At 41.8% G+C, this 16,857-nt stretch overlaps 2 protein-coding genes across 3 annotated transcripts in view; one reads left to right on the top strand and one right to left on the bottom strand.

Moving 5' to 3' along the window:
• LOC135394520 (rab proteins geranylgeranyltransferase component A 1-like) overlaps nt 1–1,962 on the bottom strand; it is a 216,146-nt gene extending 214,184 nt beyond the window's left edge. For both annotated transcript variants that reach the window (XM_064625298.1, XM_064625297.1), the window contains exons 1-4: nt 1,743–1,962; nt 1,600–1,666; nt 1,369–1,441; nt 285–412 (exon numbers count right to left, since the gene is read on the bottom strand). In XM_064625298.1, coding sequence (XP_064481368.1) covers nt 285–412; nt 1,369–1,441; nt 1,600–1,666; nt 1,743–1,791 — 317 coding nt within the window. In that variant the 5' untranslated portion in view covers nt 1,792–1,962. The remainder of the gene's footprint in view (nt 1–284; nt 413–1,368; nt 1,442–1,599; nt 1,667–1,742) is intronic.
• Nucleotides 1,963–2,095: 133 nt separating this feature from the next.
• Nucleotides 2,096–16,662, top strand: LOC135394522 (protein unc-50 homolog A-like). Its single transcript, XM_064625301.1, has 8 exons — nt 2,096–2,248; nt 2,475–2,674; nt 2,748–2,773; nt 2,849–2,914; nt 3,065–3,185; nt 7,723–7,862; nt 12,063–12,164; nt 15,427–16,662. Exons 1-8 carry the CDS (start codon nt 2,246–2,248, stop codon nt 15,561–15,563), a joined length of 795 nt encoding a protein of 264 aa, XP_064481371.1. The 5' UTR covers nt 2,096–2,245; the 3' UTR covers nt 15,564–16,662.
• Nucleotides 16,663–16,857: the final 195 nt, after the last annotated feature.

Below are 16,857 nucleotides of genomic sequence, written 5' to 3'. Positions count from 1 at the left end.
ATGGTGAATGTATTAGTGGCTAGGAATGCATTACATATACTTGGAGAGGTTTTTGTGATCTCTTTATTGTCCCTTTAACATCCCTCGTGAAGCACGGCATATCTAAGCAACTTCCACCCCGCCAGTCACCAAGTTGCTGGCATCCTTGGCTAGGATTGAACCCGCATTATTGGGATCAGTAAGCAGACACACTACCGAATGATCCACCAAAACCGGCCGTTGCATGTATGTAATGCGAGACAATATCACATAATGTGCAAAGGATATGTCAAAGTTGTTCTTACATGTTAATGATCTCCTTCGCATTTGTGACGGATGCATAGTGCTCAGGAACCTGAACAAATGTTTCACCAGGCTTTAGCAATGCTTCAGTGTCAGCTGCATTCAGGTTCTCTCCCTGCTGCACTGGATTCTAGAAAAAGACAACAGAACTCACCATGTTGGCACTTTGCGCACTTTTTCTGCATACATACTAAAATTGATTGCACAAGTCAAACTTATTGTGTCATTATGCAGTGATGTACACCACACATTAGATAAGTCCCCCAAGAACAGAAATATGTGTAATATATCAAACGCCTCAGACTATTCAGGACAGAGACTGTTCTTCTATTGGGTGCCAAGTAGCAGAACAGACTCAGTTCGAACTATCAGCTGCTCCCAATCTGATATATCTTCACCGGTTTACTGGTATTTCTGCTTAACAATGAGTATATAGTGCAGTTCAATATTTTCCGTATATTGGAATGCTTTGCTTGAAATACACGTCTGGGAAGAGCACATTGTGTCCTCTCTCTCTTTTTGCTACTGTTGCAGTACCTCTACTTTAGGAAACCTATCAGAAACCTGGTTGCAAAACGTTGCTACATTTCGCATCACTGAATCATTCAGGAAAAGTATTACTGCTGCGCTGAACCAAAACATTAGTCGCCCCCATGCATGCGTATACACTCCCACGCAAACAGATAGTGGTTTGTCCGACCAGTTTCGTGTCTCGACACTAGGTGCCCAAATGCTGTTGGAGGCCACAGCTCACACGTTGCATGCAAGCGTGATTTTTGTTGTACATTTGACGCAACCAAAACCGAAAAAAAGCTCCAACCATAATGATCGTCACGTACCACTCGTGATTATCTTGCGACATACTCCAAATTATGTTAACACACACATCATACAGCACCGCAGGGGTCCACATTCTGGGGCCCTATTCTCATCAAAGTTATTGACTGGATTACTTTGTGTTTTGCCTGTCGTTGGTTGAAGAAGGCGTGACGACCAATGACAGGAGGGACACAAAAGTAATCGATGTCGATGACTTCTACGAGAATAGGGGCCCTGGATACACTTTGTTCTGTAGAGCACACTTACTTGTCTTTCAAAGACCCATTCTCTCAGGTTTTCAAAGTTGTAGCTGGCCCATAAACCTCCATAGTGCGCTTCTCTAAAAATGGGCGAAATACATCAATCGCTCTGCATCAATCTATATAACAGATTTTCGTGCGTTTAACGCTACTTTAAGCATTCATTGACGCGCGGGTACGTGCTATTTTTTTTTTCGTCTATGTCTTCTTGTTCTTTTTACGCGTAGCTACAGCTTACTTGTCCAAGTGGAGAACTCTCTGTCCTATTCTTGCCACTGCTGCCGCAACGATAGATTCAGGCATCCCTAGATAAGTTCGAAAACATTACTTACACAGATACTTCGCAAGATGCATGCTCAAATAGGAGTTCGAATCAATTACCTGTCCCAACTACGATGACATCGTGGTCTGCGGGTAAGTCGTCAGACATCGTGCAATATTATATTTTATAACAGCTAAAATATTAATGAGGGTGTATATAGCCTACACAGGAAAGATATAAGCAGTAAAACACATTACAAAGTGACGCACACAACCATTCCAGAACTATTCGCTGGTGGGTGCTGCTGCTGACTGCTGACAATGGCTGTTGGCAATATCGATTATACCTAGACAGAATCTTTAACTTATTAAACGCTCAATATCTATCGTTGCTCTCTTTGATTAGAAAACAGGCTTAAGGTACAAGTATTATATAATGAAGTGAATATTTGGTGTCATTACAGTGGCACAATAAAATGAGCATGAACGTGGATCACAACCATCACAACGTCATCGTAAATGATCGAAAGAGTAAACAGAGTTACGATTTCGAGCAGCCGTATGAGTATGAGGATGGAAGGAAATATTACGTTTTAATTTAGCTGCATACTGACCATACTGACATGGTGAGTAATAAATATAGAGTTACGCACTTCTTTGTTCAAATGTTTGTAATGTACCCCATCTTACGTTCTAGAGCGCACATAATAAACGTTCGCACCACCTCCTTGCATCGTTAGTATGCGGCGGATCATGTGCTGTTTGCATGAAAATGTTTGGTTCTAGGCTGTTGAAGACGACGGAATTAGGCCTGTACTGAATTTTCTCCACGCTATTCGTTATCCTCTGCAGGATGCAAGAATTGGGACATCTCCGTTGGGCCCTCGGTTTTCCAATTCTCCACTGCCGACGCCGACACCAAATCACTTGGAAAAGCGTACTGCGAAAGACAAGGGGTCAAAGTTCTTACGAAGACTCGTTCATGTTCGGCACATGGATTTCCAGTTTGCCCTCTGGCAAATGTTGTATTTATTCATTTCCCCGCAGAAAGTGTAAGCAAACATCTTGTCAGCCCTACGCATATGACGACATACAAGTTACAGTGTGTCTGTTTTTGACCCATAGGTACAGGAATTTCCAGTACCGCAAGCGTAAGTAACCAAACTAGACACATTTGCAGAAGCTACACTTAAAGATTTTATGTGTCACCTTCTTGATTTCTGCAGAAACGAAAGACCAATTTGCAAGGGACGATCCGGCATTCCTGGTCCTTCTCGGACTTTGGCTAGTCGGTAAGTAACGTCAAACCAAACATAGACACACACAACTTGAGAAACTGGAGCGTAACCAAATCCTTGTATTTGTTTAGTAGTGAGTAATAAGAATAAATGAGTCAACGAATAGTTGCTATATGTGTTGAAATGCATGAATTCTTCTTGCAGCATCAGCAGTGGGATTTGTAATTGTGCTACACATCCATTTCCTGGGATTCCTCAAATTCCTGTTGTGGGTAATCTTCATTGACTGTATTGGGGTCGGGATCTTCGTTGCAACATTACTGTGGTAAGACCTCCTGCTACTCACTAACCGTAAGATCCAGAAAGATGTACATGCACCCCACTTTTCATCAAAAAGTTTCAGAATGTTGCCCCCCCCCCCTCCCCCAGTGTGGGACATTAGGTGACGTTGGCAACCACAGAAATTTCACGGGCCCATAGTCAATTTTAATCCTTGTCTGTGGGAGCTTCTTTACTCTTTGGCACGCATGCTTTCTTCCTTTATGCTGGAAGAGGAATGTGAATGCACCAAGTCTGACAGAAGCTTACACCCCCTGTTAATTTGATAATAAATAAATGTGTCCCTGATACGGCATCAGCTTGTCGGCCGGCTCACATTCCGCCACTTTTGTGCCAATGCATAGTTGGGAACGGCCATCACAGTCATGGGGCACGGCTGGGCAATCTTGTTCGAATAAATCGTTGAGCTCCCTCATATGTTCGAATTTCCGGTTCCCCCATTGAACTACACATAACTTTGATGGGACCCAAGCGCCAGTTCGAATTAAGAGGATTTCGCTATATCTCTGTTAACACAGTAGTGCCAACAGGACTCCTGTGTCCTGGTGATGGGTCACAAAATGCCAAATGCAGAGTTCAAGATGTAAAATTGGCTACTTTAGCCAATGGGAACGAATTAAAGCAGCAATGCAACGTTGATAAGTTACAGTGGATGATGAACCTGCTGGTGAGTGTCATCTTAGTCTCTGAAAATGACAGTAAACATCCAACCACGTGCAGCATTTTAGGAACGGCAAAGAGCTGAAATTCTCTCACCAGCATACGACACTGTTCAGAACTACTCATAGCTAAGTGCACGTGGCCCTTGTGTGTCTTGTTTCCACTATAGCGGGCGGATGGTACCCCAAATGAGTCTTTCCATACTCTTTCAAAGAAATTCCATATTACCTAATAGTCTCTCGTATTACAAGTGAAATAGTCACACACACAAGTGTCTCCTAGCAGTAACAAATTATACCAAACGCACACACAGTATAATTCCAGTATAATTCGGTGTGGTTGTGGTCCCGTGACGAACTTCACGAGGTACTCAAACGTACAAAGCGAGCGCATTGTTCCAGTTGACATCCTCATCAATCTGTTGCACACTTTCACTTTTGTGTTTCACATGCTCAATAGCTGACACTCATACACAGATTACATTTCTAATACGTCTTTAATAGGGATGTGCCAACCGAACCTTCGAATCCTAGGCAGGGATTCGAGATCCGGGAATCTCAATCCAAGTGCCCAAAACGGCGAATCAAATCTTTCGAATCCATCAACCACGTTTCTTTGTTTCTTTTAAAAACTGGCGCCTCCGGAGTCCGCCAAAGGCCTCATTGGCTGGCCGGTGTTTTCTTGTTTGTTTGTGATGAATTTGGGTGGTCATTTCATGGCAACACGGCCTGAACAACATGTTACGGGAGCAATGAGGTGACATTTAACATCGCTCGAAATCCTGCCTCGTCTGTCAAGCTGTCCACCAGGAGTCACCATGCAAAATATTTTCGCTCTGCGGTGCGTTATAGCTGTGCAATGGAATTTATATAAAAAAAACAGTTGGAGAAAGCAGCCGCGGACGGCCGGCACGGTGGTCTCGTGGCACGGTAAAGGCCGTGCCTTGTTTCTTTGTTTTTTCTTCGCACTTCACGCGACGCTTATGCATGCTGGAGCTGTGCTGCTGTCCATCACTGGTCACGTGAGTAGCATATGTCAGGACTTCCTCTCGTTCTGGGATGCTCTCTTTTCACGAGGAGGATTTTTGGAAGATTTGCAGAACACAGCCCTCGCGCTCGTTCTGTAGTTCACTCATTTTATTCGTTGGAGAACACTCTGCACCGAAAAACGAAAAAAAAAAGTTGGAGGTCACCTGAGTGCTCCTTTATATAAATTGCATTTAAGACGAAGTATATGGGTATGTTTCCTCCTGAAAGTGAACTATTATTTAATCTGTTGTTCATTAAGCAAAAATATACAGTCGCCGTCCGATTTTTCGCACTCTGCGGGGCGCAAAAGTCCGAATAATCGTGCAGTTCGAAAAAACGAATTTCGCTTCAAAATAAACTAACTAAGCACTAGTAGGCTGGAAAAATTTGTCGATGCTTTCCTAAGGTGCTTCCAGCTCTGCCTGATAACATCAGCTTCTGTTTCCCGAAGCGACATTTCGTCACTGCACACTGACAAGAAGCACCGCCGTTATCAAGTCCACAAATCGGCTTCACCTAACGCATGCGTGCTTTAGGTGAAGCTAGCTTTACAGCGCTGTCGCGCGACTCGCGGGCGGACAGCGCGTGCTGGGCCTTTTGAATCGAGCGGTTGGCCAAAAACGAAGACGCAAAAACGTTACGACAGACCTCTTCTACTCGGAGGAATGGAAAATGAACAATTATTGCCTTTTTTTTCCTCAATGTTTTAGTTGGTTGATTTCTTCTGATACGAATTTCGGATGATACCAATATTTTCCGTCATATCAAGAGAGAAATTCGCTGATTGGGCAAACGGAGTCCGAAATATCGAGCGACGGGGCTGCACAGCGTCTGAAAGTTTGGACGTTCTTATACATAAACTCTATAGGACCCGCGTCCGTTCCGCGAACGAGTCCGAATAATCCAGCATGTCCGAAAAATCGGGGTCCGAAAAATCGGTCGGCGACTGTATTCTGCTTCAAAGCACTTTTCAGTAGAAGCGTTTTTTTCTTTTTTTTTTCCTGGATTCGAAAGATTCGTAAGATTCGTGGATTCACAGAACCTTCCTTGGATTCGGATTCGGAAAATTCTGGATTCGTCCCATCTCTAGTTTTTAACATCTGCAACAATCTTGTGCCATACGTGATCCACCCGAACCATTTCACAACCAAATAGCAGATACAGTCCCACTTTGAAATGGACATATAGAGGGTGCTTCACCTAAAGTGATAAAAAAATTCTAACTGGGGTGTACTCGCCGGAGGATTGTGGGACTTTTGACAGTTACCTTCCGGAAACTTTTGCCGCCATTTAGGAAGGCTTTTGACAATTTTTGATTGAGGGAAATTTATTTTTTTCAATCGAACTTTGAAAATTGTTAAGCCAACCTCACTTTCTTTTTACAGAAATATGAAGTCCACAGGTAACCACAGACCCAGCAAAAAGTATGCACAGTATAGCAACAGAAATACTAGTTAAAAAAAGAAAAAAAAGTGACAGTGCTGCTTTAGCCCCACCTGCTTGATTGTTGCAAAAAACGATCGCGAAGGGTACCGCGATAGGAGGAAGTGTCCCCGCCTCTTGTTTTACCTTTCTTTCCCCCGCTTTGACCTTGATGCTGGTGATGACCGTCTTATCACAAAGAACCCACGAGATAGGTCCCTGTTTCATTCACATTTGCCAGTCACAAACAAAAAAGGGATTTACCTGGGAAGCTACTTCCCATAAAAGTGCTGTCCACAGAACCAAGGTCAAAGCACTAAAATCAGCAAACAAAAGAGGGGGGAACTTCCTCCTATTGCCGCACGTTTCACGTATGCTTTCTTGCGACAATCAAGCAGGCAGGGCTAAAGCAGCATTTTTCCTACTTTTTTTTACTTCTACATGTATTCTTGTTGCTATACTGTGCATAGTTTTTGTTGGGTCTGTGGTTATCCGTGGAGGACCTCATATTTCTGTTAAAAAAAAGTGAGGTTTGCTTGGCAATTTTCAAAGTTTGATTGAAAAAAATTAATTTTCCTCAAGTAAAAATTCTCCAAAGCCTTCCTAAGTGGTTTAAAAATTTCCAGAAAGTAATTGCTGAAAGTCCCACAATCCTCCGGCGAGTACGTCACCAGTTAGAATTTTTTATCATTTTAGGTGAAACACCCTGTATATTGAAGGTGCAATAGAGTTCTTTGAGGATGGGTATGACGACTCAGGTGCTGGATGCGTAACTCTGCTCCTGAGCAGAATTGACAGAGAAGAAATGATGGTGTCACACACTAGGTGTTTTCAAAATTAAATGTAATTCTGCATCACAATGAATTTCCTATGGTTCTACTGTTTTTGCACTCTTCCACTCATTCTAAACCTCGATTTACGTATCCATCTGGTGATGAATGATTTCCCGAAAAAGCTGATCATAAATCGAAGGTCGACTGTATTAGAAATTGTAAGGACAGAGAGTCCAGTCCTCCATTTCACCATAAGGTGTGGCACTTGATATCTAATGGTGTGTGAACTTGAGACACATTGATTTCAGAAAGTTTCCCACAGAATACGTATTTTCTGGCACACAACAAAGAGAAATGCATACTGCTGCTTATGTGAAGTGAAAAGTGTGGTTAAAAAAAAAATTCATCACCAGGGAGCCATTTAGTTTTTTTTTTTATATCTGGTGGGAGGGTGTGTTATAATACTTAAATACATTTAAAAACTTTTGTGTGCATGCTCTTTTTTTTTTCTGCTGGGTACTTTGCATCTTCCTGTGATCACATAAAATGCTAGAGGCATACATTTTCTGAGCTGCTTAAAGAATGTCGTGATGTAATTTTCCTATATTTATCCTCTATTTATATATCCTCTCCATTTCAGGTTGATCAGCAACAAATACCTGCGGAAGCCCACATGCCGCACGGAAGACGTAGAATGGGGCTACGCATTTGATGTGCACCTCAATGCGTTCTTCCCACTGCTCGTTATCTTGCACGTGTTCCAGCTTTTCTTCTACCATGGTACACGCTACTTCTCTTTTCGTGTTGACTGTTTTTGCACGTAGAAGTTTTAAGACACCACCATTGTGGTATTTAGAGTACCTACACCATTGTTTGTAGGTAGCTCCCAGGGGAAAGTGGTGCTACTGTGAAGCACTGTATTCTATGCAGAAACTATTGGATGCATTCAGTCTCTATGCAGCTTTGCTTTCAAGTGAAAAAGGGTTAGAACTTTGGCGGGTTGGTAACTCATATTTAAAGGAGCAGTCTAGAGGCACACAACTTTGTTTCTGTTTTTAGTCGGTATGGAATGTTGGACGGCCGAAAACAGTTTTCCCACAATTAGTGCAACCGTAGCGAAATTGGGATGCCTGCAATAGCCCCCTGAACCTCACGTGCGCGAAACACCCTCCTTCGCCTTCACGACTGACACGTGATGAGCGCCGTCACATAGTGACGCGAGTGGTAGGGACGCTCCTCATTGGACCTGGGATCACATGATCGAGGTGAGCAACACCGCTCAGTCCGGAGCGTGTGCTACCGCTTCGGAGACGCCATGCGTTCTCCGACTGCGTGATGTCCGAAACGGAGGATTTGAAGGCCGTCAACGACACGACCTCGATTTTTTGGGACTGCTGACACCACGGGAAGAACGAGTGGTGCAGCCCGAAATTAACTGTGTTGTACAGCGATACCACAGTGCTTCCCGACAGTGTGTAGCCTCTCTGACCATTTTCACCGCACAGTTGGTTCAGTGGCTAACAGGTGACTCCACAATACCGCCGTCATCGCTTGCTTTCTGCTACTGTGAGTTCTGAGATTGCACAGAAGCCACGGATATATTGCTCTTGTGATTGCAACCTTATTTTGTCAGACTGCATATATGCTTTGTGTTTTAGAAAACGTGATATAAATCATATAGAGAATAGAAGTCAACAAGAAACAGCTCGCAATGTTCGTAGCAGACGGTTTTTCCTACCAACAAATGAGGGGGCTCTCTACCACAAACGTCACACTAGAGTGGGTGATTTGAGCGAGTGGGTGGGTGATTTTGCAAATTAATTGTGCCCCGGAGAAATAACTTTGGACAAAAATATTATACGCATATACGGTTATATTGGAACGCATATGTTACGCTCTCATCGAGTAAGCATGGAGGCGAGTAGCTTTTTACTTAGATGATGGGTGGGAAGCTTCCGACAGGATGGATATGTTGTTTCTAAAAATCACATAACACGATAAAGTTTGTTCCCATGATTAATTTGTCAACCCCTTAGTGTATCCCTATTGACCTTCTTCATTAAAGAATCCAACCAGAAACCCTTCTTGAATACTGCTTCCACTCCGTGATGTTTGGAAGACTTTTGCGAATCTTTATGTACATATTGAATAATTAGCACTCTTAGCTACTCTCTGTACGCTTTCTGTAATCTTTCTGTTTGGGTTTGTTCTTTACCTGTTTTAACACTTGACTAACAGCACCATAGATAACTGTTCTGGAAAAGCCGGCCTGTTCTGATCTACAAATTTGTGTCTCGCAGTTTGCCATCATTTTGTGGCAACATGACCTATTAGGGCACAAGTAATAGCATTTTATGCAACAGTATTTTTGACAGTCTTCCAAATACAGGGTGTTTTCCTTTTTTTTTTTTTTGCCTTTACAGAATTTTTATAACAAGCTATGAGAACAGCGTAGATGTCTTTCTATAATCAAACTTAAACTCAACTCTTTTTGCAGTTGAGTTCTACAGCCAGGCGAACATCCTCTCGAAGAAAGTGTGCGACTACAGTAGGGTTAATTACCTCAAGTTCATTAATTAACTTTTTAATTAGGGGATTTTGCAAGCTGTTCCACATTTTTAAAATCCTAAAACATGCACGTGCGCTAAAATATCCAGTCACGAATTTTGATATGCAAATGAACTGAAACTGCGGCGACGAAGGGAGTACGGCGCTTATTTCACGTCAGAGGGCCACATGATTTGGAGCGACTGATATGATTGGAGTAGGAGTCACTCAACTGGCCAGATAAACTGCTTTCTGGCCCAGATAAGCCTTCGTCAGCGAGAGTGATACACTCCTCAGACGTGCTTTTTCAGTTTCGGATCATTTGCATCCCGAAATTCAGCAATGGGCTTGTTCAGTCTCAAATCGAACAAGCCGGTACACTTGATGTCTCGAATGAACGTGAAAAAAATATATGTTGAAGCCATTGGTGAGTTACGAGAAATAAGCACTTTCGGAATTCTCTGTGCTATGCGGTTCGGGAAATAGCAGAGGGGAGAAAAACTGTGTCTCAGAACACGTTGTCGTTGCGCATGGGTTTGAGCGTCCCCTGCAAGGCTATTTCTTCTCACATTATAATGATTTGTAGATTATTTTTTGTCCACGTTAATTCGAGACATGAAATGTACTGACTTGTTCGATTTGAGATGGAACTAGCCTGTGGGTATTTCACGGCAAGCGTTCTTTTCTTAATTTTTAAAAGATAGAATGGATTTCAACGAGGATTGTCTCCCATTCTGTTATCTTGCTCTTGCCCGAAATTCCCTACTTCTTTTTCTTTTTATTTCAGTATAATTAAAGAGTTAATGAATATCAGGTAATTAGTCATCTTGTAGTTACATACTCCCCTCCAGAGGATGTTACCTGGTCCTAGAACTGAACTGCAAAAAGGACATCTATGTGGTTCTCATAGCTTATTGTTATAAAAATTCTATAAAGGCAAAAAAAAAAAAAAAACTGTCGTATATGACCCAAATGGTAGCAACGGCTTTTGACCCCTATTTTTGTATTCCCAGCAAATGCCTCCTTTGTTTACCTGTGCATGAATATCTAAAAATTGAATGGCCCCCTTACTAGATTCTTCAACTGTGAACTCCAACCTGTTACCATGAATCTCAAACATGTTCTTCCCATTAGACACCTGTACTTCACTGCCAGTACAAATTAAAATATTGTGTACACACCTGCAAACCCCTTTAACATGGATACACCAAGGGGTTGCCAAATTAATCATGGGAACAAATTTGTAGAGTGTCGTATTGGCGTGGTACGGTATATTATAAGCCACTGAAACGCAGTGAACTGCACCACTGAATTGCACTGAAGCAGTCGTCCTTTGTTTATGTCCCAGCACTGAGAGTTTTATTGATTTTAAATATCTGTTTTCAGCTACTGTAAAAGTAATAATTTTTTGAAAATTTTGCGACAGACTTTTTTTTTGTGAGTTTTGGAGAACTGCAAAATACCATAGCATGCTGTTTGCTGCAAGGCAGTGGGCATTGGGGCTATTGCTGTACGGAGACACGTAAGATTGACAGATGTCATCATACACTAAGCCAACGTGCGGTAGAATCTTCGTATTTTGCATTAATCGTACAAGTTGATCTTTGGGTGTTCAACTTGCAAAACTCTTTGGCAAAGCAATGTAACATTGCTTTAAATATATGTACTTTGCATGGTCTGGATACTCTATTTAGTTTTTTTGAAATGGAAAACTCAATTTATATTGTAAATACATTGACCTCAATAGAGATGCTGCCATTCCCAAGAAAATATCCGTGCATATCATGTTTCGCTGCGTGTGGGATCACTATAAATGGTCAGCAATCAAAGATAAACTCGGCAGCTGTTAAATTGCCTCCTCCAACATCTCTCTATGGCTTATCTTGTCACAAAGTCATTTTCTTTCACTTGTGAAAACTAGGTCATATGTGGTTGTGTCATAAAGCAACCAGTTATATGGATTAAAAGGGGCAATACCACTTGAAAATAGCGTGTCATGGTGCTATCATAAGTGTTGAGCTACACATATTTCGTTGGCTACACCATGGCTGGTGTGACTGATCGAAATACGTGCTAACATCACCTGAAAATAGCCTGCTGTACTGTTATCAGCATTGCATTGTGCGCAAAGATTGCACGAAGTACAGAAGCGACTGTAAGGGTGGTTTCAGAACACCATGTATGTGTCACGAAACTTCCGGGATTTTGATATAAACGATAACCCTCGGATGGAGGAACACACAAGGACGACACAACAGATTCTCTAGGATTGGATATGTTTGTCTCTTCTCAGTGCTCCAGGATTTTGTGTATGCATTTTTAGGTGATGCATCAACTAGTGCACTGTAGTGTTGCAGATATGCCATTTCGTTTGAGCTATAATTTCCTCAGCTAGATTGGCTTATGCTTTATGTGTCTTTTATTTGTTTCCAGTGTTGACAAGCCACTCATGGTTTATCTCTCGACTATTTGGTAATACACTTTGGCTCATTGCAATCAGTTACTATATCTACATCACATTCCTTGGATATAGTGGTGAGTACCGCATCATTATTATCGCTAAAAAATGGAGTTCTACCAACCGGCCCTACTTTTTCTGTTGAGTACCGCATAATTCCATTTGCATCCTAATTGAGGCTAGTCGACTGTAAGGTACACTAGACTTTTGCTATTAAGACACTTCTGCATAACTTAAATATTACCAGTAAATGTCCGATGCTCATGCATGTTGAGAGGATGTCAACTCCAGCAGTCATATGGTAGGGGATTTCTGCCATTAACATCTGCAAGACATGTATGAAACAAGAAAAGATGACCCTCTGCTTTCAGTTCCTTTTGTAACATGCTCCAGGAATGGGGTGGTGTCATCAGGAAAACAAAGATTTTCATGGTTTTATTAGTGGATATAGTTAAATTATGGGAATCAACAAATCAATCATATACAAGTGGAGATGTGAACTCTCAGTTTCCATTGAGCTTATATATATATCTATATAGCAACTTTTGGTTGTGGTATTTTGTGCTAGTAACTGTATTGTGTTTAGGCAGTCTTGGGTAGTAACCAAGTTTCAGATAACTTGTATAAACTAGTTAATTTTTTGTGTTGTAAGAGTTTCTTTTCTATAAAAGTAAGCTATAACTGCAACTAGCTACCACTTTTGGTTAAAGTAATTGTGAAATGTAACTAACTAAGTTACTCAGGTATTGCAATATTTTTCGCACGTCAGTTCTCTAGCAAAATTTTGTTGAGGCTTCAAATACCCTGCTGTTTTAACACGGTATAGCACGGCATGATTACACTTGGACAGTACAATCACTAAGGCAAATCTTTTTAGTTGCACTTATTTGACTTTTTTAAAAATGTAAGTGTAAAGTAAATAAGTTCCTTTAGTATGGTAACTGTAACTGTAATTAGTTACATTTTAAAAAGAGTAACAGTAACTCAGTTACTATTTTCGCAGGGTAACTGTAACAGTAACTTAGTTACTTTTTTTAGTAACTTACTCATGACTTTGTTTAGGAGGCTCAAAGGCATTTGCACAAGGTCAGTTGTTGCAGCCTCCACAGTATTTCAGAATGCATTTCAGAGTTGATGCGCAACACCATTTACATGCAGTAATTTTCTCTGCATTCCATAGACTCCATATCATATCTGTTCTTGGATACTTAAAAATGAGAAAGCATTCTCGTTATTATTTCGGCACATGAAACACTTTCAAGCTACGACATTCAAAATCTTAAATCATACTTATTTATTAGCATTCCAGATGCATCATTATCATTTCCGCATGCTCTATTGATGTCAAAAGTCATTATTGCTTCATGAACTTGGTTTATTTAGATCGAGCATGATGCACACTGGTTACTGACGCAGCAAAAAAAGGCTTTCCTATTTCCTACACAGCCAAAAATGAGTAGTTCATTTAGTTCTCTGCAGTCTGTTCAGTCCCTGCAGAGGTGGTAGTGGCCACAACAAAAAAAAGTTTAGGTAGATACCTGGGCCCGCTTGCACGAAACTCTGAGTGTAACACTCAACAAGTGTTGCACTCAAGTAAGTGTGCAACGAAGTACAACACTCATAGTGTTGCACTCAATTGCACTTTTTTAAAAAAAGGAACTTTGCAAAAAAATGAACTTTTTTTTTGGTAACTTGTAACTTAACTCGGTACTTTTGTGCCGTGGTAACTTTCAGAGGAACTCGTTCCTTTTTCAGGTAACTTTCCCAAAGTAACTTAAGTTAAGTTTTACTTTTGACTAACTTTTCACTCACATCCACATATTTTCTTGCTTTCTCTCTGGTTCCTTCATGGCATTTTTTGCCATAAAACGTGATATTCAATCAATGACAGTAGTTTATTCAGGAAGTAAGAACCGCTGCCATTGAAATGAAGCTGAACCATTGTGCGCCCACAGGGAGTAAGATGCAAAGTGTTCGAATAGACCTCTCCCAGAGAAACGTCATCATGACATTGGTAGACAGACTGAAACCGAAACAAATCGGAAGGAGAGGGCTGGGTTCCACGAACGGGCACTTGTTCGCTGTCTTCCATTGAAAGAAAAGCAGGACAGAGGGTCGCGTCCCTTTAAGGGACCATATCGCAATCCCCTCAAGACCGTGGCTTTCGGGCGCGACCTTGTTCACCTCTAGCTCAGAGCGTAGTTCAATTCTACCAAACTTGTGGCGCTGTCGAACACTATGACGTCATTTGTTTACAAACAGGGAGAGGTCTATAAATGAAAACCATCTAAGCGTGTTGCACTCCTCCACAGGCAACTCAAGGTCTAACTCAACTGCTCACGTGCGCTGCACCTGCGTGCTATTCTGTATCCCAAGTAACTTGGAAGTAACTTGTTCTTTTTAAGTAACTCAGTAACTGCGAGTTACATTTCAGGCTGAAGAACTTCGTTATTAACTTAGTTACATTTTTCCACGGTAACTTAACTTGAAACGAGTTCTTTTTGACGGGTAACTTCTCAATCTATGGTTATCACACAACGTAGCTCGAATCGAACATTTATTGTTGCCATCATCAAAGAGCATGTCATTGAAGTCATGTTAGCAATGCAACGTGTCATTAGCATCGCTAGAGGGGAGTGCAGGTATACCGGTGGTTACCCACAGATACCCGCGTAGTCTTGCAATTTGCGGGTAAAAAGTCAGTGTCGCTGTGGGTCGCGGGTAAACCCGCATTCCCACACCCACTAAACTAACCATTTACCACCTTAACTTACTCATTAATTTAGGCATTTCTCCTTTTTTGAATGAGAAAAACGTCTGCAAAAGTAAACTTTCTCGCATATCTCACGTTCATTTGACCTTTCACTGAAGCACATTATGGATGACATCGTTCTCTTTTATAATTTGCTTCGCAGTTTTGCTGTTTGCGAGTAGGAATTTAGTGTTGTTGATGGTAAAATGCGGGTTTACCCGCACTCCATCAGCGGGTACGGGTACAGATGCGCTTACCCGTACAATGGCAATCCAAGCCACATGAAGGTATTTTTAGCCTGCAAGCCTAGGCTAACGAAGTACTGGGCATCAATGTCGGGTAGTCATGATCCCCGACATTCTGCAGGAATAAGAGATGCACTGGAACAAAAAAACTGCATCTGTCCCCGCACTTGATTCACTTACCCGGAAATTCAGTATCAGGACGACAGAGAGTAGGTACCGAAGCATCCCGATAAGCGAAACATGGCTGTATATCCCTAAACCATCATATTTTATAAGCAACGGTATACGACATGTTGTTAATTAGCTACGCATTCAAGCACCTTGTTTGCATTCTGTTTTCAGCACTTCCCATCCTGAAGAACAGTCAAATATTCCTGTACCCTTTGGTGCTGTTGGCCATTGTGTACGTAGCCACTGTCGTAGGAGGGATCAACCTCTGCGGACTCCTGATGGACTTCTACAAGTACAGGGTCATGTGAAGTAATCGATGGGAACCGTCAGCTTCATTGTTGTGTAACTGTGCACTCAAGGGTGCTTCCAGGTGAAGCAGGATACGTCACGGTGCAAGTGATGAACGGTGGTGTCTGTTTGGACTTCTCGAGAAAATGTTGCCAAAAACAGAGAATTTTTGAAGCACTAAAGCCATGTTGGACTATTACCTTCAAGTACCTAGTGGCACGCAACAACCGTGATAAATGTTTGTGCTTCTTCTGTGTGGTGAATAATTTGGTACGTAATTGTATTTGGAGGTACCAAGTGGTGTAATATTGGAGGTGTACTAGTTTAGTAGACAGCGTATTGTAAATGATTCAAAACTATGGGATGAGACAAGATAACTGAGACAGGTCAACTCCACCTACAAATCAAAAGACATCTGTGATTGGCTCAAACATGTGAAATATTAGCATTAACGAAACACATAGAACATCTGTATTAACAAAACACGTCAATCAGCTTCCCCGTATTTGAAAACAAGAGTCCATCATGTCGACCAGCATTACCGAAGCGATCTGCCCAGATACATCACCCAAATGTCACGTGAAGCTCACAAAGCCAGGAAAATGGTGGAAAACAGTTGGCGCTGAATATACTGCATAGCGGCAGCCACACTCAGAGAAAATGCATCATGAACAGCGAATGCTCTTAAGACGTAAATGAATGCCAAGCGATGCGACTCCCCTTCCGGCATGAGTTATAAGTCGCAAAAATGGGATAACTTGCACAAGTATCAATACAGACATATATGGCATGTTTAACACGCAGAATAATAGCAACAAACCGAAACAGCTTGTCAGTCCCCAACTAGCATCATCCTGTATGCACCACCCTCACTGTACAGACTACATGTCTGCTGGTGGCAGTATGCCTCTGTGACTAACTCTTATGTTATCTCAGACTGTGGTATATAGGCCGGTACAGTAGGCAGGTACAGGCACATACTGTGGTAGAACAGGGCACAAAACACCAACTGCATGATTGTTGTAGTAGCTCAGGCAATGAGAGATAGAAGGACGAACGGCACTGGAGTGCCACAATGCCCAGTTGCATATTTCGATTAAAGAATGGCATACCTTTGGATGTGTGGGTTCATGTCAAATGGTGTCCATATTATCTATGTACCATATCATTATCTATGTCCATATTACCTATCTACCACTACAAGGGTAGATAGTGGGATACACTGTATCACTCCAGGCAGCAGTGAGGGAGAACCTTTTCTTTCACTCTTTCTTTCAAACTTTCTCAGACCTCCATGGCCGTGTTATACAAAGA

Source organism: Ornithodoros turicata, chromosome 5 (genome assembly GCF_037126465.1).
Source record: "Ornithodoros turicata isolate Travis chromosome 5, ASM3712646v1, whole genome shotgun sequence".
Lineage (NCBI taxonomy): Eukaryota > Metazoa > Arthropoda > Arachnida > Ixodida > Argasidae > Ornithodoros > Ornithodoros turicata.
The sequence above is the reverse complement of the archived record's forward strand: the minus strand, read 5'-3'. Positions and strand labels throughout refer to the sequence as shown.